Source organism: Pantherophis guttatus, chromosome 2 (assembly GCF_059756535.1).
Source record: "Pantherophis guttatus breed Tessera chromosome 2, ASM5975653v1, whole genome shotgun sequence".
In the NCBI taxonomy this organism is placed as follows: Eukaryota; Metazoa; Chordata; class Lepidosauria; order Squamata; family Colubridae; genus Pantherophis; species Pantherophis guttatus.
Genome location: NC_142064.1, coordinates 149,028,441 through 149,052,557, shown reverse-complemented (window position 1 = coordinate 149,052,557; position 24,117 = coordinate 149,028,441). Strand labels below are relative to the sequence as shown.

General features: G+C 38.3%; 1 protein-coding gene across 7 annotated transcripts in view; it reads right to left on the bottom strand.

The window, feature by feature from the left end:
- Positions 1-24,117, bottom strand: part of CEP112 (centrosomal protein 112) — a 299,264-nt gene that overhangs the window by 69,492 nt on the left and 205,655 nt on the right. For 4 of the 7 annotated variants that reach the window (XM_034412661.3, XM_087886998.1, XM_034412656.3 and 1 more), the window contains 2 exons: positions 22,867-22,929; positions 12,307-12,456 (listed from right to left, as the gene is read on the bottom strand). In XM_034412661.3, coding sequence (XP_034268552.2) covers positions 12,307-12,456; positions 22,867-22,929 — 213 coding nt within the window. Of the gene's footprint in view, positions 1-6,622; positions 6,754-12,306; positions 12,457-22,866; positions 22,930-24,117 lie in introns of all 7 variants that reach the window. The other 3 variants (XR_015732452.1, XR_015732453.1, XM_087886999.1) reach the window with 1 other exon arrangement.

The window sequence follows — 24,117 nt, the reverse complement described above, 5'->3', positions numbered from 1 at the left end:
AAGAACAAAAGATAACGCTGAAAGAAATGGCAACAATGACTTCGACAATCCTGAAATCAGTTAAAAAAGCTCCATCTAACCCCGCTTTAACAACATTATCCCCGGTAATTCAGAAACCCTTAGAAGGTATACAAAAATTAGATAAGCCACCACCAACTCCAACTCTTCAAACAGTACAGTCCTCTCTATTTATGATTCAAGAGACCATGCTTGCAATGCAGGAGAAATTACTAAATAGTCACTCCGAGCTTAAAACAGATATACATGTTTTGGACGCAAAAATGACTGAGATCCAGGCCTCTATCGCAAATAATGAAAGGAGAATTCAAGACGTAGAACAGAGGATGGATCAAAGCGAGAAAAAATTGGACATGGTGGACCGAACATATGCGATACAACATAAAGGAATTGAAGAGTCCCTGCTACAGTTGGAAATGGATAAGGCCTCATATTATATTCGCCTTCAAAACATCTGCGAAGAGAAGGAGGAGGATTTAAGCGATAAAATAGCCGGGTTGATAGCAGATGTCCTCCAGCAGGACAAACAAGGTATTATTAAAGAACTTGATGAGGTCTACAGGGTTCAAACGAACTATGTTAGAAGAAATAGACTCCCCAGGGAGGTCCACGTGAAGTTCGCCAGGAAGAAAGTGCGGGATATCCTCCTCAACATTGCAAGAGAAGAAAAGATTGAATTCCAAGGAAAGGAGGTGAATATCCTAAAACAGGTACCTAGAAGAGTGAGGGAGGTGAGGAAAAACTATAGGTTCCTGGCGAGCTACTTAAACAGAAGGAATGTTACATTCCGATGGATTCTGCCAGAGGGGATGATCGTGTCATGGCAAGGAAGAAAGGTTAAAATTGATAGTCTGCCTGAAGCACAAGACTTCTTAGAACAAATAAGAGGAGGAGAAGAAGAACAGACTAGTAAGGAAGAGCTTGACACAGTAAATACGGAAGAAGAGAGCAAGCTACAAAAGAAGATATAGAGGAGGAGAAGAAAAAAGAAGAAGCAGAAGGACAAGGAAAAAAGATCAGACCAGTAAGAGCGGTAACCCTAAAGACAAATAAAAACTAGAACCCGGACACAAAATAAGAGATGGATGGCTTAAAAATTCTATCCTTAAACGTCAACGGCTTAAACGACCACAAAAAAAGAAAGATAATTCTATCAAAATTGACAAAACAGAATCCAGATATAATTTGTTTACAGGAGGTTCACATAAAAGAAGATGAGGCAAACCGCTTAGAATTTATTAAATTTGGTAGATTATTTGCGTCATTAGCGGAGAAGAGGAAAAGGGGTGTGGCGATTTATGTGAAAAAGGGAATCGAGGCAGAATTAAAGTATAAGGATACTAAAGGGAGAATCTTAATGGTAGAAATTAGAAGAGCTAATGCAAAAATGTTGTTGGTGGGAGTATATGCCCCAAATGAGAAACAGGGACAATTTTACAAAAAACTACATGAACAATTAGGGAATTGGGCCCACGTGGAAATATGTATGTTAGGTGATTTCAATGGAATTGTTAATCCATTAAAAGATTATAAAAGTGGAGAGAGAAAAAAGAATAAAAGAATACCTTTGCCAAAAACCTTCTTTGATCTTGTTGACGAAATCAATTTAATTGATATATGGCGTACTTTACATCCTCATGACTCCCAATATACTTTTTTCTCAAACCCACAGAACTCCTGGTCCAGAATTGACATGGTATGGACTACTAGAAAATTAGGCTTAGAAATTAAGAAAGCGGATATAAGTATAAATACCTGGACAGACCACAAACTTCTGGAAATACATTGGCACTATGTTAACAAGAGGAGACAACAAAGATGGAGTCTAAGATCCGACCTCCTGAACGAAAAAGATTTTATAACAAAGTTAAATGAAGAAATTAAGCGCTTTTTCATTGAGAACAGTAGACAACATACGGCAAAGGAAATTGTATGGGATACCATGAAGGCGTATTTGAGAGGAGTAGTGATTTCGTACACGGCGTTTAAAAATAAGGAAGAAAGAAAAGTTAGAGACGATTATTATAAGAACTTAGAGGAGGCGGATAGTAAATTACAACAAAACCCGGGAGACGAGATAGCTAAACAAAAATGGATGATGGCAAGACATAACCTTAACGTTCTGGACCAGAAAGAGTTGGCACAAAAAATTAAGAGAATAAAACACTATCACTTTGAAAACGCCAACAAGTCGGGAAGATGGTTAGCATATAGATTAAAAAAAGAACAGGAAAAAAATCAGATTCTTATACTAGAAGATACCAATGGGGACATTCTGACAAAAGAAAGGGATAAGCTAGAAAGAGCGAGAAAATTCTATGAAGCCTTATATAAGGAGGAAGTGATTGACCCAGACAAAATTACACAATATTTGATGGAAGCTAACTTGCCACAGATAGCAGAAGAAGAGAGAGAAATGTTAAATAATAAAATCACAATGGAAGAACTCAAATCTGCGCTTGCCAAAATAAAGAAAAATAAAACACCAGGCCCAGACGGCTTCCCGGGGGAAATTTATGCAAAATTTGAGGAAGAATTATTATTAGAATTGTTGGACATATTTAATGAGGTACTGGTGGGTACAAGAATCCCTGACTCCTGGAAGGAAACTTATATTACCCTCATTTTGAAAGAAGGTGCTGACCCAAAACAGATAGCAAATTACAGGCCAATTTCTCTGTTAAATTCAGATTATAAATTATTTACTAGTATAATTGCGGAGAGACTAAAAAAATTTTTAAATGGCTGGATTCATAGTGATCAGAAAGGATTCCTCCCAGGGAGGCAAATGAGGGATAATGTGAGGACAATAATAGATGTCATAGAATACTATGAACAACACCCGGAAAAACAGCTAGCGTTAGCGTTTCTGGATGCCCAGAAGGCGTTTGATAATCTTAATTGGAAATTCATGATTAACCAAATTGATTTGATGGGATTCGGCACAAATTTTAGAAAGATGATTGAAAATATATATAATAAACAGAGAGCAAGTATATTAATAAATGGGGATAAGACACGGACATTTTGGATACAAAAAGGAGTCAGACAGGGATGCCCCCTGTCCCCCTTACTCTTTATAATGGCGCTCGAAATCCTATTACGAAAGATTAGAGATAACAAAGAAATTAAAGGATTACAAATCAAGAAAGAAATCTTTAAAATACAAGCCTTTGCGGATGACGTGGCCTTAATAATGGAAGACCCCTTAAAATCTGGTCCCAAGGTACTCCAGGAAATACAACAGTATGGTGAAGTCGCTGGTTTTAAACTTAACAAAACTAAAACTAAAATTTTAGTAAGAAATATGGCGGAGATGAACAAGAAGCGGTTAGAAAAGTCCCTGGAACTCCAAATAGCAAAGAAGATAAAATATCTGGGAATCTGGATCACTGTAAGGTATTCCTCCTTAAAAGAGGACAATTACAGTCCACTACTTCAAAAAATAAAGCAGGACATAGATAGATGGAAGAAACTAAAACTATCCCTTATAGGTAAGATTTCAGCAATTAAAATGAATATTCTCCCCAAAATCATATTCCTGTTTCAAACCATTCCGGTGAACCTGGATAAAAAATATTTCCTAGATTTGGAAAGGAAGGTGCGAGATTTTTTGTGGGAAGGGAAGAAGGCAAGAATTGCATATAAAACACTGCAAGGAAAAAGAAACATGGGCGGTTTCGGATTACCGGATTGGCAATTATATCAGAGAGCGGCCAAATTAGTATGGATCAAAGATTGGGTCACATTACAAAATAAGAGACTTCTGACATTAGAAGGCCACGATCTACAGGCAGGCTGGCACACTTATTTATGGGGCCCAAAAAATAAAAAGAACCTATATTTTCACAGACACAAATTAAGGGAGACGCTGATCCAAACATGGGAAGAAATTAGACAAAGATTTTATACCAAAATTCCGATTTGGCTCTCAATTATGGAGGCGTTGCTTGCTACCAATAAAAGGGATAATGGAAAATTTGGCACGTATAAAGACATACTAGATGGAAATGGTACTCTCAGACCCCGAGAAACACTTAACAATCAAGGCTTTAATTTGGACTGGTGGAGTTATATGCAGATATCCTCTAGATACCAAAAAGATAGGGATCAAGCATAACAATTTAGATAAAATCATGTTGGGGATTGAAAAGAAAATGCTAGCCAGATTCTATAACTTCTTACTAGGTGAAGACAGAGCAGAAGGGATAGCTAGGATCCAACTGAGCATTTGGGAAAAAAATATTGGCCACAGATTAAATTTTAATGATTGGGAGGAGGCTTGGAATAGAAATTATAATTATACTAAATCAACAACTTATAGGGAGAACCATTACAAAATATTCCACAGATGGTATCTAGCTCCAGCTAGATTAGCAAAAATATTTCCTAATGCCTCAGGAATTTGTTGGAAGTGTGGAAAGGAGGTAGGCACCTTCTTTCATATGTGGTGGTCCTGCCCAGAGACAAAGAAGTTTTGGACAAAAATACGAACTTGGCTACAGGAAATAGTGGAAGAAGATATAAAATTCTCTCCAGAAATTTTCCTACTGGGAATGACAGGGGACGAGTTCTCTAAGGATAAGACACAATTAATAATACATATTATAACAGCGGCCAGGTTAACGTTCGCAAAATATTGGAAGGATAAACAAGTCCCTCCAGAGGGGATAATAATAAATAAAATTTTGGAATGTGCAGAAATGGTGAAATTAACCAGTATGCTTAAAGATGAGGAGAATTCAAAATTCAAGGTAGTATGGCAAAGGTGGTATATATGGTGGAATAGTAGAATATGACTATAAGGATATGCCTATTTCTAACAATGATAGATCTGAAGATACTTGTTGTGTATATATTGTATATATGTAATTGCACAATACCTCAGATGATACCTGAGATTTGATATTTTCTTTTTTTAAAAAAACCTTTTTTTAAAAATTCAATAAAGTATACTTTAAAAAAAAAAAAAGAAAGGATGGAAGGCTGAATCAACCTTGAGCTTGGTGAGATTTGAACTTACAGTAATTGCAAGCAGCAGATGTTAATAACAGTGCTTTAGTCCACTGTACTAGCAACTCAATGAAAGATACTCTCCTTTGCTATTAGAGGAAGTTATGTTTACTGAAATTTATTGATAATAATAAATTATTATTTATTGATAATAACTGAACTAATAAATTTATAGTTTAACATTTCAGAAAGGTCAGCTTAATTAAGTTTTCATGAACATTTAAGTTAAATTGATGGCTTTGTTTAAACAATTGTATATTGGAAATAGAATATTAAATTTAAAAATTTAAATTGTTTTAACTGATCTAAAATTACCTAAAATTTAATACAATTCAATGGTTGCTTATTATACAAAATTATAGCAAATAAAAAAAATTAAAAGAATATCATATTGTTCAGTTTTAGAATACAAATAAATAAATAAAAGGAAGTATTTTTTTCCCAGAAATTCAGAGATTATATGATATGCGGGGGGGGGGGGGGGGGGGAGGGGAAGGATCCTTAAAGTCAAGTTGCTAGGCTACCGGTAGATGCTTAACTACCTAGCCTCTGCTTGGCAACCTAAGGCAACCCATCACTTATATCTAAAATACATTTCCTTAAAAAATACTCAGAGGAAAAGGGAAGAAATGACGAAGGGAAGTAGGGCATCTCAGTGAGTTCCAGTTTTCTGAATTTTTATGATTTACCAAAAATAGAATGCCATTACTGCTTATCCTTGCCCTTCTAAGAATAAGCATTTACAATTCCCGCCCCCTTTTTTTTCTTGAAGTGCAGGAAAGCAATTGTCACAGCTAGGTTATATAAATGCACCCACAGTCCAAGTTGGCAGCACTGCTTGTCTCACTCTCTTGCCAAATGCTCCTTTTAGCCAGAGATGGATATTTATGGTATTTTTATAAAAACTACATGGATACCTACACAAATGTGTTCTCTGCATCCTCCAAGGAGTAACCTCATCTCCATTACTGCAAAGCCATCAAGTCTCAGTGGCAGTGATTATGTGATATGCAACATGCCTAACAACTGAAAGGCTAATACACATTTGTCAGGCATCTGGAGATGGCGGGGGTTTGACACATGCCTTCCCAGAGATGGTTTAATGAAAGTCATAATATTCCAGAACAATCTGGGCAGAACACCTCGCATAGAATAAGCACTCAATGTGTGTCTTCTGCTCAAGAGTAAAAATAGCCCAGGAGAAAATGAAAAACATTTTGTGATGTGTAGAAGAAGCTTGCTTGGAGAGTATGAAAAAAGGAGCTAAGCATTATCACCCTTATGGAAGACATAAAAAAGCCTTGTTTGACGAAGCCTCAATCTCTGACATTAAATGAAAAAGAAATGCCTACTATTTCACAGTTGGTCCTTTTTAGGCACAAGTTTTCAAAAAATAAAATAATCATGAAACAATGCAATTGGATGACTAATGAATCAGAGTGGCATTGATAATATGTAGACATATGGGGGATGTTTGAAAACCAACTCTATTCCCTGAAGAGCCAGCTGACAATTTGAGGTATCAGTCTTTTTAAGCACCGTCTCATTTCTACATTAAAAATCTCATCTTCTAGCCCTGTCCTTTTCCTACCTCAAATCCTAGAAAGTCAATGTCATCTGAAATCCACTGAAAGAACTGAAGTTGAAAACATTTTGTTGCTGGGAGCTCTTTTTCAAAAAGTCTTGGAGGACTTCAAGAAGTTTGAGGATGACATGATGTTTCTGGAAAGAGGGAGGCTCATTGTTTTAGTTTACTTCTTCAGATATTTTCATATAAAATATTACATTAGATGTAATATTTCATATTACATCTAAAAAAAGCTTAGCCCTTATCGTATTTTTTGGACTATAAGATGCACCTAGCTTTTGGGGAGGAAAACAAGAAAAAAAGATCTGCCTCTGCCTCCCAGCAATTTGCCTCCTTGCACCAAACAGCAAACATCCCGGTCAGCTTCAGCACAGCCTTATTTAGCATGAGCAGCTGATTGGTGGTTGGATCTGCCTCCCGGAATGCCACCTATCAGCTGTTCCAGGCTGCGGGAATCGCCACCATCCGTCACCACTGCCACCTCCGCACATCCCATTTTTGGTCTCCGCGTGTCCCATTTTTGGCCTCTGTGCGTCCCATTTTTGGCCCATTCCAAGCAGCGACCGCCTGGAACAGGCCGAAAATGGGGCCCACAGAAGCCGAAGATGGGACACGGGGAGGTCGAAAATGAGTTGCACGGAGGCAGCAGTGGTGATGGGCAGTGACAGCGGCAATGGGCGGTGGTGAGCCCCACAGCCTGGAACAGCTGATCGGTGGTATTCTGGGAGACAGATCCAAACGCCAATCAGCTGTTCATGCTAAATCAGGCTGTGCTGAAGCTGACCAGGCTGTTTGTTGTTTGCTGCAAGGAGGCAAATTGCTGGGAGGCAGAAGCCAAAGGGTGTGGGCCAGCGGATGGGCAGGGCTTCGGCAACATTCGTTGTATAAGACGCACAGACACTTCCACCCACTTTTTTTTGGGGGGGGGGAGGAGAAGTGTGTCTTATACATCAAAAAATATGATAATTGTTATCGGTTAGTTGCTTGTGCCCTTGATTGTTATTTTTTAAATGTACCACTAAAAACTGACACTCCACTTTCAAATTCTGGCAGTATAATTTTGAGATGATAGTTTGTGGCATATTTCTTGACTGCTTGTTCCTTTACTGCTGATGGTTAATCCATATTCACCATTAAAATTTATTGTTCCTTTACTGTTGATAGTTGAACTATATCCACCATTAAATTTCACTTAATATTGATGTGGGGTCAACAATATTAAACTAGTATACTTTAATGGAGGGTATTAAATGATTGTTTATACTGTCAGCTAGGTCTTATAAGGAACTTACTCTGAAATGAAGATTCTTTTATTAGAAATGTTGACTTCCAGATGCCATTATAGAGAAGCCAATGACTCTATGTACATATTTGCTCTGCTATTTCAACTTCAAAGGCTGAAAGATTCTCTGAATGATTCAGCTGAAGTAAAGACAAGAAGTTTTTATACCAAGGGCTCAGTTGGACCACAGATTGTGTCATAATTTTGGTTAATGTCATAAGCTTGAACCTTGCAATCTACATCATTCTGACATGTGTCTGGCAAAGTATATTCACAAACAATATTCTTAAATTCTTAGATGTTTAAAGACGTTATTCATCCTTTGACTTAAGATCAAGTAAATGATCATACTAAAACTATTCACAAATTATACACAAGTCATGTAATGAATAGTTCAAATATTAAAATTTGTCCCCTTTCACTTTTAGTGCAATGGTGCCCCCTTTCTGAATTGAGATATACAAGCCACAAGCAAACAAACAAAATAATCATAACACAATTAGAGGCATGTGTTATAAAGAGTTCAAAAACATGCAGCATTTTTTCAACTTGCTTTTAAAAGAGTAACAAAAGTTTGCTTGTGGCACACATTGTGATAGCCAACACAGACACTTTCATGCATTAGATACATTACAATCACTAAATCAATTAAAAAGCTTTATACTGGATTTTTTTTAAAAAGAACAAATTTGTCATATATAAGATGGTTTAGAGCACTATAACATTTTCAAAGCAAGTGGTATTTCCAAATAGACATTTGAAAAGCCAACTATTAGTAAGTAGGTAGAAGAGACAAAGATTTCCTATAAGATAAATTAGCTTTAAATAATAATGTAACAGTAGGCTTGCAAATGAAATGTTCTTACTTTATAAATGGATAGGAATAAAACAGGTTATAGCGTTCTCAGATTAGTTCTCTTCTGAGGGTTGGAGGAGCAGAAGGTAAATAAAGAGCCGATGGAATACTCTATGCAAGTATCCCAACTGTATGAAAGCAAGAGCATCAATACTAAGCTTCAAGCTGTCAAATTGGTTGGAAGAGCACTTCAAAAATAATGATTAATTTGGGGATAGATTATTACTTTTGAATAGTCCAATTTTTGCAACCAGCTTTAGAATGTTACCAATTGGGCCAGGAGCCCTTACTTTCTTGTCTGAAAGCAATCAAACATTGAAGCATATTCTGGACAGCTCTTCTTCAACTCTAAGCTTCACCTGACATCCTGGAACCTCTGACATGTGTCTGGATCTGACAACATTGTTCTGCTTACTGCTCTGAATTTGGCAGCCAATAATGAGTCCTTTGCTTGACTTCTGTACTGGACCTTGATCATGCTTTTGCCTATAACTCATCTTTGTGTGTTCTTGGCTGATTTTTGACACCAGCCTGAATCCAGTGAAATTGATCAAAGTTTTGATCTTGTCTCACAAGTGCTGGAATGTTTCAGGATTTGTTATTGGAAGTCAAATGCAATGTAACAATGAAAAATAAAGCAATCGCAAAATTTCTGATAGCATGCAATTTACAATCTTTTCCTGAACCTTTAAGCCTAACTGCAACAACAATAGCTATTCAGCAAACCATTAAGAAGTTGAATTTTAAAGCATGATGTAATAATTAATTTTGAAATGTTTCAAGTATAGAATGTCATAAATGTCTCGTTTTATGAAACTTCTGTTTTCATATACAAAACTGAGATCCTTCAACAAGTTACCCCAAAAATATGACCCTGTCTTATATTTTTTTTGAACCCCGAAAAAAGTGCTTGGCCTTATTTTCAGGGAGGTCTTATTATTTTGAGGCACATGGAGCAAGATGGGGCTCCTCTTGCCGTCTTACCTGATTTCCAGCTCTACGTTTAAATATTTTCGGGGAGGGCTTATTTTTAGGTGGAGGCTTATTTTAGCGCATGTGCTCTAAAACCCGATTGGGCTTATTTATCAGAGGATGTTTTATTTTTGAGGAAACAGGGTAGGCACTTCACATCAAGATAACAAATTTAAAATATTGAGAGTTTGAAGAAACCTGGACCAATGTGAGAGCAAACTGGAAATTTAGGACAGAAGAGAGGAAAGGGAATGTTCATTATAGTTTGAAGGCCCCTCGTAACACTGGACAGAGATCATCAATTCATCTTAGTATACTTTTCATTTTTGTCTTTATGACATTTGAACATTTTGAATTCTATATAGGATCAGGGTACAATGTCTGCCACGCATCAAGCAAGAGAAATATTCAGTAGAGCCCTCACTGAATGGCCAATAATAAAATGATACATGCAATAGTCCACAAGGAAATGACAAGGCATGAGTGATAGTGAGCAATGCCTCCTGTCTAGAAAAGGGTGCAACTGGTGTATAAGCCATATCTTGTGCAAAGGCTTCCTAGCTATAGCTTCCACCTGCTTTCCAAGCGGGAGCTGTCACGTCCCACAGACACTGTCTGTGGAAGTGTTACATCATTGAATGTCAGAGATAACAAAGAAAGACCCGAGGCTCAAAACAACTCCATCTTGCCAAGGTTGAGCTGGAGCTGGGTCCCCCCACATCCAGATCCCCAGAGTTTCCAGGCAATGAGTCAGATGATTTACCATGCAAGATTCTGTTATTATAATCTTATAATAAAAATAGAATTAGCTTGTGTATCTTTGGTTTCAAGGTTAGGTCTACCTTGGAGACCTTATGATAGGTCATCCACCGGTGTGACCAATGCCATCTTTGTATTACAACCCAAACTGAATCCAGACTGAAAAGGATCCAGGTAATTCATTTTATACAGGGCCCTCTTGAGTAGGGAGTCTACCACCAACTCTTTTGATGCTCGTGGAACCATTCACTCCTGCAGAGAGGCATTAACAACTGTTTGGACACTCAGGAGTCCTTGACAATGGGGGGGCGGGGGGGGAATAGGTCCAGAACATAACTGGCCAGACTCACTGATTGGCTCAAACTCCTCCCAGAGGTCACTTCCTAAGGGATCTGTCCAGTCAGCACCATCAACAAGTGAAGTAAACTGACTTTGTCTGACAGGTGTTGAGTATAGTATATTCTCCACAATTGCTCTGCAAGAATTTTCATGGCTCTCCTTCCCAAGGAAGGACATAGCAATCCAAAACAAGACTGCCGGTTGGCTATCTACAGATGTGATAAGTACATTAGAGCAGAGAAGTACATTTGCTTTGCTGCCCTTATTGCCAAAAGGAACATCCTAATAAAGGCTTTTACCTGTGCTTGGTTGGCTTTACTTTTCATCTTTCACTAGCAACTTTCTAGGCATCTTTGTGTCATTTATCTCCTACAGTTCCTTAGTAAATCAAGAAGCTCTATATCAGGGGTGACAAACTCGCGGCCCGTGGGTCCATCATGCGCTGACCACACCCATGCCCAGTTTAGCAAAGGCGGGGAAAGTTGTGATATGTCACATGATGAAGCTGTGATGATGCGAGTTTGACACCCCTGTTCTATATGATCCATTTAAAAAAAAGAATCCACACTGGTGTGACCCAATCCAGGTGCCTATCACTTGTTCATTACAACCAAAGACCAAGACCTCCACCAATCCATGCACCAGGCTTTGGGATAAAATCCAAGCTGCTTCTGAAATCCAATTGGGTCCACCCGTTGTCTGGTGCCAGTTGCCAATCAAATAGGCCCCACTTCCGTTAGGGTAGATATGGTGGCACAGAAAATTCCTGACACATGGAACAATCATTGATGGATATAATTATTAATCCCAAACTAAGTACAAAATCCAAATTAATCAAAGATCCTCAATCAAGAATGAGGTCACCATCACTTGGATCGAACTACATGCCAGGGACATGGAACTAATTAGCACAGGTGGACACAGTAAAAGAGCTCTTAGAATCTATTCATTTTTTCATAGATCACTAGATCAAATTTCTACATTAACACAGTCAAACCTTGTTCCAGATACTTCAAGAAGACCTAGTCAGAGTCCAACTCTAATACAAGGCTGAAATCCCCCATTTATTCTAGCTCTTTCTATTCATATCTATGAAGTTTGGTAAGGAAGCACAAAAATGTAACTTTTAACATGCTGAATATTTCAAACTAGAAATGAACCATATATTCAAGCATGTGATTCAGGAAAATGTGAATGAATTTTGTTAAATCACACAAAAGAGATGAGTGGTAGTTATTTTCCAATTAACCATGTAATGTGTTTAGAAATTTTCATTCACTGGTATTTTTAGCATTCAAAACTCATCTAAAACACAACAGAAATAGCAAGCATTTTATATAAAATTTCTAGAGAAAAAAATGCTGACTTCTATAAAAGTGTGACTTCAACATGCATTTTTAAGGCCACAGTCAATATTTTCAAAACTTTTAATTATACTCAAACAGCTGGCAGCATAATTGACTCAAAGCCCCAGATTACCTTGATTGCTGTGTCATTATCTCTAATCAGCTGCTGCTTCTCATCTTCAAACTTTTGTAAAACATCTTGCAGACGCCTTTCTCCAGCAAGTTGCCGCTGGTTGCTTTCCTCTGTCAGAGAGGAAATCGTTGTCTTAAGTTCAGCTATGATCTAAAAAGAAAACAGCATGCTAAAACTATTGCAACAGTAAGAAGTTATACATTTTGCAATGTATTTATGGTTGACACAAGAATTTGAGTTGGCAAACTCAACTGTGAAAACTAAATAGCTTAAATTAATGTTACATGCCAGCAAGCAGAAAATTCTACAGAGAATAGAAACATTGAGTTTGGAATAGTATAAACTGCTAACAAAAACATTTAGGAGAAAATTTTCCACTACAAAAGTCCCTCAATAATCTGCATACCAGAACAAAGCACACTTGTTATGTATAAAACATCAAATATAGGATTCCAATTTTCCACTTTACTGTAATGGTTTGAAAACTGATAGTCTGAAACACTTCTGCATATATACTGGGAAATGCAGCAAGAGAATATTGAGTTAATTACCAAAGAAGGAAAATGTATTATATTATCATACGTTATACTAATGTATAGTATAGTCAGTCTGCCTTTTTTGCATGAGACAGAATAGTTACCAATACATTTATTTAGCCATTTTCAAGCAAATTTTCTCCAATAATCTCTTCTACCTGCTCTGAACTACGTAGTGTACATTTAGCACTGTGCTAAAGCAGCATTCATTTCAGTCTCTGCATTACATCTTAGGTGGGGGTTCTTTCCTTGCCAAACCATCATTAGGAACTTTCTATAGCTGAGATTTTCTTTTTGCGGAAATAGTAAAACCTAGTTTATTTGGTCAGAAGTGGATAATCTTAATCTACATTAATGAATATTCTTTAAAATATTGCTGCCACCATCCCCAAGTGACAAACTGAGACTTTTCTTATGTTATCTTCTTTCTGTTTTATCTGGAAAGATCAACATAGGAGATTGTACTCTGTACTCTTTACATAATCAATTGATTGTGAGTGATTAAAACATTATTTGACAGTAAACCTAGCCAGATTTACAGTATTGAGATAAAAAGAGTTTCCATTTGCAAGTAATATATCTCAGTGTATGCTAGACTGGAGGCAGCCTTTCTTTGAACTAGCAAGGGTGGAAATCTCTTCACTGTTAACAGGGTGGTTTGCTGTTGTAGTGGGGATTAAACCAAATCAGTGTTTATTATGTACATGAGCATATATACATATCTAAAAATAGAAACAGATAAAAGAAAATATATACAGTTCATTTATAAGGGAAAACTAAGCAACTCAAGGGTACATATCAATTCTCCTTGGATAAAAGTAGCAGCAAATAAAAGCTATACTCTCTATAAATCCATGAGAAATCCATGGCTGGGGGATTCTGGGAGCTGAAGATTCATACATCTTAAATTTGCCAAGTTTGAAAAAACACTGTTGTTGATAAAGCAAAAATGGAACATATGAGTTAGGGACTGAGTTATCCTTAAATGGGCATATATGCTGGTTTGAAGGGGCATTTTTGTAACACCCTAGCAAAATAGCAAAAAATAATGCAATGCATCAATTCTGGCCAAAGTAAAAGCTAATCAAAAATTCAGAATTGTGACGAGGACAAGTAAGAAGTTGGAAGGTACCGATTTATTTATTTCCCATCTTTATTATTTTTATAAATAACTCACGGCAGCAAACATACACAATACAATATTCCTTCCTTAGCCTATTTTTCTCACAATAACAACCTGAAAAGTGGGTTGGACTGGAAGAGAGGGACTGGCCCGAAGCCACTCAGCTGGATTTTACCTAAGGCACCACTAGAACTCAGTGTCCTGGTTTTTAGCCTAGCATCTTAATCACATTTAGGAAGAACACACGTTTTGAGGATGGGAACCAGTGTTAGGAACCAAACAGACCTAATACTTCTACCTCCCATTTTCACTATAACAACTACCATGTAAAGTGGGATTGGCTGAGAGTAAATGGCTCAAAGTTACCCAGTCAGTTTTCATTCCTAAGAAATACTAGAACTCGGTTTCCGTTGCGCAGTGGTTAGAATGCAGTACTGCAGGCCAATTCTGCTGACTGCCAGCTGCCTGCAATTTGGCAGTTCGAATGTCACCAGGCTCAAGGTTGACTCAGCCTTCCATCCTTCTGAGGTGGGTAAAATGAGAACCCAGATTGTTGGGGACAATATGCTGGCTCTTTAAACCCCCTTAGAGAGGGCCGTAAAGATCTTTACCTCCTTAACTCAGTCCTTCAATTGTTTTTTCATGAAGAAACCTTCCAGATTTCCTTTCAAGCTCCATTTTTTCCTGCCTCTTCTATTATTCTGATGCCAGGTACTTTGAAGCTTGGTTAAGAAGTATACTATTCAAGGTGGTTATATGATGTATCATGACTACAGTTATTACCGGGAGTTGTGCAGATTTCTGGGCCTCAAAATATTACACTGCAATCAACTATCCTGCAATGGTCTTTGTGTCAATAAACATGGTGGGGTGATATTCTTAGTTTGATGTACTCATCTAACCCTAGAGCTTTGCATGGGAATTCTGGTTCATGAAACTTTTTCCAGGGGTGAAATGCTCCTGGTTCGGACCGGATCAGCCGATCCGGTAGCGATGGCGGCGGGTGGTTTGGAGAACTGGTAGCAAAAATCCCTGTGCCCCTCGCCCCCCACCATGCCCAGCTGAGCCGCACGATCATCAGAGGCTTTTTTTTTTTTACTTTTAAAAGCATTTTTTCTACAACCTCTTCCGATGAAAAAATGCTTTTAAAAGTTTTTTTAAAAAAGCCTCTGATGATCATGTGGCTCAGCTGGGATTGTCAGAGGCTTTTCAAAGCATTTTTTCCTGCAACCTCTTGGCTGAAGAGGTGGTAAAAAAATGCTTTGAAAAGTCTCTGACAATCCCAGTTGAGTTGCTTGATCAGCAGAGGCTTTTCAAAGCATTGGAAAAAAATGCTTTGAAAAGTTAAAAAAAAAAAAAAGTTGGCCATGCCCACCCAGTCACACTACATCCCCCTATCAAGCCATGCCCACCGAACCGGTAGTAACAAATTTTACATTTCATCCCTGACTTTTTCATTTACTTAATTTTTATTTATTTATATTTATTTATTACATTTATATGCCACCCTTCTCACTATTCAAAGTAGCTCTGGGCAGCTTACAATACAATACAATAAAAGCAAATATAAAAACATTACAATTAAGAAGAATTAGATAAAACTAAGAACCAAGTGCACAAAGCAGTAGGGAGGTGGGATCTCCTCTATTACTCCATCAACCACCTTCAGCATAAACCATTCCTATCGGGGGCCCAAGCCATCCAGTAGCTCCTTGTCTTCAGGGCCTTTTGGAAGGCCAAGAGGGTGGAAGCAGATCTCACTTCTGGTGGAAAGATGTTCCAAAGGGCAGGGGTCACAGCAGAAATGGCTCTTCTCTTGGACACCGTCAGCTAGAATTTCTTGACCAATGGGATCTGTAGCAAGACCCTTCTGCTACAGTGAGTGGACAAACACTCCCATTGAAGCAAGATAGGTCCTCAGATAATCTGGTCCCACGTTAGGAAGGCTTGATAACCAACATCTTGAATTGGACCTAAAAGCAAACTGGCAACCAGTGCAGCTCATGAAGCAAAGGTGTTAACATGTGCCACCTTACAAGTATCTAGACCTGCCCATGCTGCTTTTTGCATGGATTATAGTTTCTGAATATTCTTTAAGGTTAGACCCATGTAGAGTGCATTGCAGGTAGGCCTTCACTCACGACCACATTGAGTCCAGAATTTCTGTTGTCAAGCCAGACTATTGTTAAGTGAACTTTGCCTTATTTTACAACCTTTCTTGCCACAGTTGTTAAGAGAATCACTGCAGTTCTTAAGTTAGTAACACAGTTAAGCGAATCTTACTTCCCTACTGACTTTGCTTGTCAGAAGTTTTCAAAAAGTGATCACACGGCCCCAGGACATTGCAGCTGTCATAAACACATGCCAGTTGACAAGTATCCAAATTTGTGATCACGTGACCATGGGAATGCATGCAACGGTCGTAAATGTGAACAATGGCCACAAGTCACTTTTTTTAGTGCCATTGTAACTTTTAACAGTCACTAAACAAATGGTTGTAAATCGAGGACCACCTGTAGTCCAAATGAATGATGACCAGGGCATGGGGGATTGAGCAGTCATCTATCTGAATGAGCCAATATAATTTCACAATTTCAACCACACCTGAGATATTTTCTACAAATGGAGACTGCATCCAAACTTCATTGCTGACCTCTTTCATTATTGCGAAATCTTGTCTCTGAGTTTTGCAAAAGATCCAGCTGTTGCAAGGGCTTTCTAAGTGATGCATTCCTCCATGTACAGATGAAACCCACTGCCATAATTCCTTCTTATCACAAGGTTTCTACAGAGGACCTGGCATATAAACTCCTTGCATCTTCAGAACTAGCTGGTAACTAAGGCAACCACTGTAGAAGAAATTTTCAATGATTCTTGAGCCTGCAGCTAAACTTTCTATTCATTTACTCTTTTTCAGAGGTTGTGTTTGCACATGTAGTCAAAAGGTAAATCCCCATTTACAAGAACATGTTTTTCAGATAAGTAAAGAGAGGTTCTCACTCACAGATTTTCACCCATATGGATAATACACCAATATTTCAAAGGTAAGCAGAAAGAGATTTTCCCCAGGTCTCCATTGCTGGTAAAGAATGTTTGATAGGACATAGGAAGATTATCCAAAGCCCATTCTTTTTGGCTAGAGAGCAAAACAGTTCAGTCATTTTGTAATCCTCAAGAGGGGCAGGGGGAAAGGGGAAAGGAAAGGCTTGCCTGAACAGATTTAAAAAAAAATTCCTTTAGGCCTCACCCTTTCTGGTAAAGAGTCTTTTTCTCAAGGGACAGTGAGCAAGATTGTGGTTAGATACAAGACGCATTAAGGGAATAAACACATCCTCAGATAATGAAGGCTTGGAATAGGAACTGGTGAAAGCCAGGGGAGAGTTGGTTTCTTGGAAAAAGACAAAACTTGAGAAAAACAAAGGGCAACACTCCAGGTTTATGAAAAAGTGGACTGTATGTGGTAATGTGCCAAACTGATTTCCCTGCAGAATGGAGGTTAAGAAGTAGTTCTAGATCAGGACGCATACCAAGTCAAAGGAGGAAAGGTCATCATTCTGATCAACATCTGGAAATCTGTAAGGAGCAAGGCTTATCCAGATAAATCACTGAATTACTGAGAAACAGGAACAGCAAAATAAAATACACTGTCAGGCATTTGTGCTTTATTATTTGTGGGTGTGTCTGCTTGATTGTTTTTTTGGAAATTGCCCTTGGTAACTTTTGTGTTTGAAGTTTGTAAAGCCAACTTGCTTCCTGTATTTTTGTTCCTTCTTAGGCTCTCTCAACCACAGATCTCCTCCAATGTGGGTCTGTACCCAATCGTCCCGATAGCATTTTATGGGACATTGATTTTAAGACATTGTTTGCTATCTTGTTGGCATTATGCTCTTTCTTTTTTTCATCTGTAATTGGCTTTGTATGTGACTTCCTAAAGCTAAAAGGAAGTTTCACATTTTTATTTTTAATAGTTAATTTTTAAAATATAAATTGTGCTTTTGTTCCAGACAGAGAGGGGGAATTATTTTCTCTGGTCACACTCCTAAAATTACAATGACCAGGAGGCGGCAGTATAGAGTTCATGTTCCTTTTTCATTATTTTGTTATAATTACTGTTATTGAATTCAGCAGGACTTAAAAGCACTGGCTTTTTGACTAATCTTATACATATATATCCAAAGTCTAATTCCAATAAAGCTTTTTCATAAATGCTGCTTAAAGTCTTTTTAGACTGAAGGCCGTATAAATGAAAATAGCTACTTATGCTGGTTTATGACAGTGACACTGCTATTTCATTTCATTTCAACTAAAAATTTATTCTCTGGCAAATAATGGTCTTCAGGGTATGAGATCCCCTATTTATCTCACACTCTGTTGTGATCAGAGGAGGAGGAAGCCAGGTCAAAGTATTTCCCCAAAATAGATGGCAGCAGCAGAAATACAGCCTAACAGCTGCTCCATAATAGGAAGGTAGGGCAAAAGAACAGGCGGTACCAGAGGACTTGGGGGAACTTAGGCAGGCAACCCAGCCCTTCTCAGCTGCTACAGCATGGCATGGCTAATTAAATTATCAATTCCTCTGGTCAGCTGACATATATCCATGTTACAGCAGTGCAGATTCCTAGATGTGTCAAATTGTAATCTGTCAGTGAATTTTTAACCCTTAGCTGCTGCAAAAGGAAATTGGCACTTTCCACTTCTTAGGTCGGTCCCTCTCTCCCCCCTCCCCCCCCCACACCTATCCTGAAGAGAAAAAAAGTGTGGCATGATCAGGGTCAGTGCTATTACTCACACCTACCAATTACCTACCATTTTTCACTCCCGTGTGGCAGGACTATAGACCAGGGGTGTCCAACCTTTTAGCTTGCCTGGGCTGCACTGAGTGAAGGGGAATTGTCTTCTGCCCCATATTAAATATATAGTTAGTTAATGTATGTAAATATCACTAAAAATCATACATCAATGATAACAGTTTACAATTGTGTGGGACCGTATTACTAGAAAGTCCAGGGCTGGGTGCACATGCCAGCTCTAGACAATGCTTCTCTGAAACTGTATAATTCATATGTATGTCCCTAGATTAAAGAACGGTAGTTACAAGTCAGCCACTTTGTCTTTTTCAGAATATTTATGGGTTACAGTATGGAAAGACTCTGCAAGTGAACAGAATAGACTTTGATTGATGTCATATAACAATTTAATATTGAAATCTATGCCTTGTGACTATAATGAACAAACGTTGAATTATACAACTGTAAAAGTGAATTGTCTTTGGGTACATGTTTTAAATTTTATATCATTTAATTACTTCTAAAGGTTGGAATACCTAATACATTTGCTTACAACAACCTTCCCTGCCTTGGCACTTTCCGAAAGTTTTTGGATTGCATCTCAGCCATTGGCTATGTTGGCAAGGCAGTTTGGAGTTGCAACAGCAGATCTGGAGCAGACCAGATTGAAAAATGATAACTTGGTGTAAACACTTCTGAATACTATTTTGACTGAGTTTGTAATAACGCAGAGGGGATCACACACTAAGGATACTGAAGCATTTGTCCATATAAAAATACCCTGCAATATTAAACTGAATTCCGGTAAAGCAAAGCAATCTATGAACCATTTTGCAGCTTTTTAATTTGAATATTTCATTTGATTTTGTAGCCAAAAAAATAATTCAAAGGAAGCAAATGTCCCTTACAAAATGCTATAGAGTAACAGGGGCATGCAAAATGAAAAACATGTTTTGTTTCAAAGCTGAAACTATTGCATTCTGGAAGTGCTGCCAAATCAGCACAATTATTCAAACCAATGTCTGTATTGGAACATCATTGGCAAAGGGGAAGCAGGCGAGAGAAGGAGGGAAGGGATCAGAAAGACCAGGAAAGAATATCCCAACAGGGGTAGGCTTAGTTTCTGCTGAATCACAGCTAAATCTGAAATAGTTAAGCAGAAGCAAAACTCAGAATGCTTTAGCTGTTCTGGATTCTGCCCACAGCAAAATCCAAAGGGATCCCAGAGTGATTATATGGGTCAAATCTGTTGCATTTTCTACTCCATGTTGTCTGTCTATTGAGTCACCCATCCTAACTTTCTTAGCATCTTTTACCGTATCTCTCCTCTGCTGGTGATGTCCCGAACCTTCCAGAATGTTTTTTTCCCCTCTCTCACATCAGTTGCTATTATTGTTGCTAATGCTCCAGTGTGACATATTTACCAGTGATGATCCAGGAGGGCATCCTGCGCCAGCCCCAATCTTGCCAGGGTCTTCACTCTGCCTCCTCTCAACAGCAACTGCTGCAAATGTTCACATGTACCATCACTACGGAAAGTGGTGGAATGGTGCCAGTTTAACCAGTTCAGTGAGTGTGTGCTTAAGGCGATTGTGCGCAGCGCTGAAAATGGAGCATTTAGAAGCTCAGCTGTTTACCTTCCAAGTCAGCAACGGTAAGTAGAACAGCAAGGGGGGGGGGGAATCAGCTGTGCCACACGATTGAGATGAGCTACAAAGCAGGAAATAAAGGACAGGATAAAGCAGGGCCGGGTGGGCGGGACCAACTGATCGTCAGCACTACCGGTTCGCCCAAACTGATCCAAACCGGCTGAATTCCACCTCTGACTACAGATAGTTGTCAGTCTTAGCTTCTCCTACTCTTACCTTCACACACACCCCACTTCAGTCTGGAACATTTTGGTCCACAAATTGCTACAAACTCCAAAACAAAGCAAGCTTTGTTTTGAACAGAGACAGGGACAAAATCAGCTGTTCCATGCAGGTTAGAGTAAGTGTATGAAACATTTTGCCCATCCCTAGACGGAATCCATTCCTTTTAAAACAATCCAGTTTTCTGCTTCAATTCACATCAAATGATGCTCACATAGCTTCTAAAAGCAGTAAGCAAACCAATGGTTAGGCACTAATATTTAGGGGGGGGGGGGGGAAGAAATTTTATTTTGACCACATTTAGAAACAAGTTCTTGAAGCACACTTTCTTTTGAAAATGGTCCAGGAGGCCATAGAAAGTTAGAGACCATACAAAATGTACAAATGACCTATTGTTAACATTGCAAAACTGTATTTAAATGGTAGCCCGGCCGTTGAAAACACATTTTATACGCCACCATCCTATTAGACTTCTGTAAATACAAGCACACACTGATTAGAAGTGTGTTCATTTGTTTCCCAGAATATATTCACACCCTCAGTGGAGTCAGCATTTCAGATTTTTATAATTTAATTGGGAAGAATAACTTCTGATGTTATATAAATGCTATGTCTACTTGTAGCTGAACTTTACTATGAGGATTTCATGGACATGTAGACAAATAGGTTTCTTGGCAACTATATGGAACTGGTTGCCACAGCCTGTTTTTTCCCAGTGTAGCCTACATACTGGGATTTCCTGGAAACCTGACATCTACCTTCTAATGAAAATTGACTCTGTTTAGCTTTTCCAAGTTTGATTATGGTGCAATAACATCTAGGCCAGACTGCATAATGTTCAGAAGATATATTTCAAACAACTATTTTCATTCTGCTTGTGCAATAAAGTAATCAAATTCCAGCAGATCTAATGCTCAGGGAGGAGTCGGTGCAAGCCTTAAAATAATTATTTAGTCTTCCTTTCCTTTCCATGTTATCTCTCCACTGATACCACATTTATGGCTTCCTACTACTTTCCTAATGATGAAAAATGGGGTTCCACTAGGCTGTACTGATGTAACACATTAGTATTCTTGTTCATAATTAAGAAAGTGGAGATAAGTATTGAGTAAATGTAATTTGGTCGGACTTGCTTTTTAACCTACACTAATAACAGCGCAATCATCCATTGAACTGTATTGTAGAAATCTGACTCTTCCTCTCCAAATGAGAAGGGGGAAAATGGAGCAAATGTCCTTTCCAATTTTGATAGAAGCAATTAACTCCGTTTATAGAATTAACAAAGTAAGCAAGAGAAGGAATATGTTGATGGACAGATCAACATAGTTGTTTTTACTAGTGGACTGATTAAGAAGACAACTGGTCTTCTTGAAAGAACTTTATCCGAAAAGGTAGTGCTAGATAGGAACAATCTACTTAAAATTACTCCTCTCCCCCAAATGCTATCAGTGCTTCTATATTCAAAGACGATGGTATCATAAAGACTATACCTGCACAGAGATAAAAAAATGAAAAGGCAATATAATCCCCAAATACTAGTGCTTTATGGGGTAATATACTCACAATAAGTTGTAATAATTGTTCACCCCACCCAAAGAGGGCAAAAATGTCCATGTTCAAGTAGCATACAATGCAGGATGTCCTGAGCATGTATGAACTGGCCATCTTTTTTAGGCCTCACTCTCAGACATGATAGAGGACATTAGGACCTTTCATTTCTCTTTCCATTTCCATCTACAATGGCATGACTGGGTTGGCAGCGCTGCAAAGTCAGGAGATCGTGTGCAACCTGCCAATTTCTTTTCTTTTTCTAGAGTGAAGATAAAAACTAAAACACTTATGGATTTTGTACAGAGATAACCTCTTATGAGTAGCTGGCTGGATCCAATGACCCAATTCTGGAGTTTATGTGAGATGTTATCTTCTCCTTGTATTGTGAGGACCAGATGTCGTGTATTTGGAGAATTTCATTTTAATCCCGCAGGTTGGCAAATTCATCATTTAAATTAATATTGGGGGGGGGGGGGCAATAACATGTGAAAATAAACTGTAAAAACAAAGTAACATCTGCCAACAGCAGAATTTAACTATATGGAAAGGAAATGTGTGTTAGAATGAATCCTGGTATTATAAATGCAGATACCAATGTGGCTTATTTCTGTTTTCATCTTTAACTGAAAAGACAAAAAAAAAAAAACCCTTCCTAAAGAATAGCCTCGTTATGCTTCATTTTTGTTTCCTACCTGTGAAGATTTGGCAAGCTTCTGACTATATTCCTTTTCAATCTGCTTCAACTTGCCGTTGGCCTGAAAAACACAAACAAAAAGGGAAACCAGATTATCTTAGATGAAGAACGTGTACAGACATTTTGCCACTGACCTCTGTTGCCTGGCACCTCGTCTGCATGCCTATCACTAAGCAGCTGGGAGCTTTGCCAATTCCAACGCCCTTTTGTGGCAGCCAAAAAAACCCTAGGGCTTGCCTTTGATCTAGGGCCAGCTATTCATCACTTGAAAGAGAGGGAGGGGGGAAAGGGAGGAGAATAGTGCTGCTGCTGCCAATTATTAGAAAAACATAAAGGCCTCTGTGGATTTTTTTTTTTTTAAAGTTTGGGGCCGGGGGGGGGGGGGGGGGGGGAAGGGAGAGGGAGTTTATCTGGATGACCTCATCTCAGTAAGAAGAAAAAAGGGAAGGGAAGGGGAAAAGAATCACCAGCTCCACTGGGGGCTGGGAGGATATAACATGACAGATACTCTATGATATTGTGTGCCAACTGATGCCTGCTAGTTCCTTTTAAATATTCCCACATACCTTCTTGACTAAAAATTGGCTTCCATTAACTCAATTCCACTACACTATGGAATCTCCCTTTTTAGCTTCTCTTTTGCACCTCAAAGGTAAGAAGAAAAGCAATCTGGAAATAGGGGTTCTTTGTTGATTTGATACCACACACAGCTCCAAAAGCAGGATTTCTAAAAGTATCTCAAAACCACCACCCCAAAACTTCCGAAGAAATATTTACCTAGATTTCTCTATTGACTTAAAACATTTAAGAATCTGTTCCAACCTTTTAATGGATAACTGTTCTTCTTAATTATAAACCAATGAATGTGCTCTGTTCACATGTTTCTAGACAGAAGGCGCAAAGTACTATTTTCTAATAATACATGCAGGTAATTTGGCACATTGGAAATGTGGCTGATGATGCTTCCCTGTTCTTTTATTGAGCAGGGAAATATGTTGCACACCAGGAATGGACAATGACTGCACCCTTGTGCGATATTTTTCTTTGTAAGAGGAAACAAACAACTTTGGACAACACCCATTTATTAAGAAAAGTGTAAGGTGAAACTAGTCAGTCAAGCTAATGACTTTGTAGCTGAACCAGTGGTCCCATTTTCAAATTAAATTCTGTCGCTATAAATTGGAATTAGGTCTTCTAGCTTACTACAAAAATATTTGCCAATTACATCAATATAAAAATGCAAAAGTGT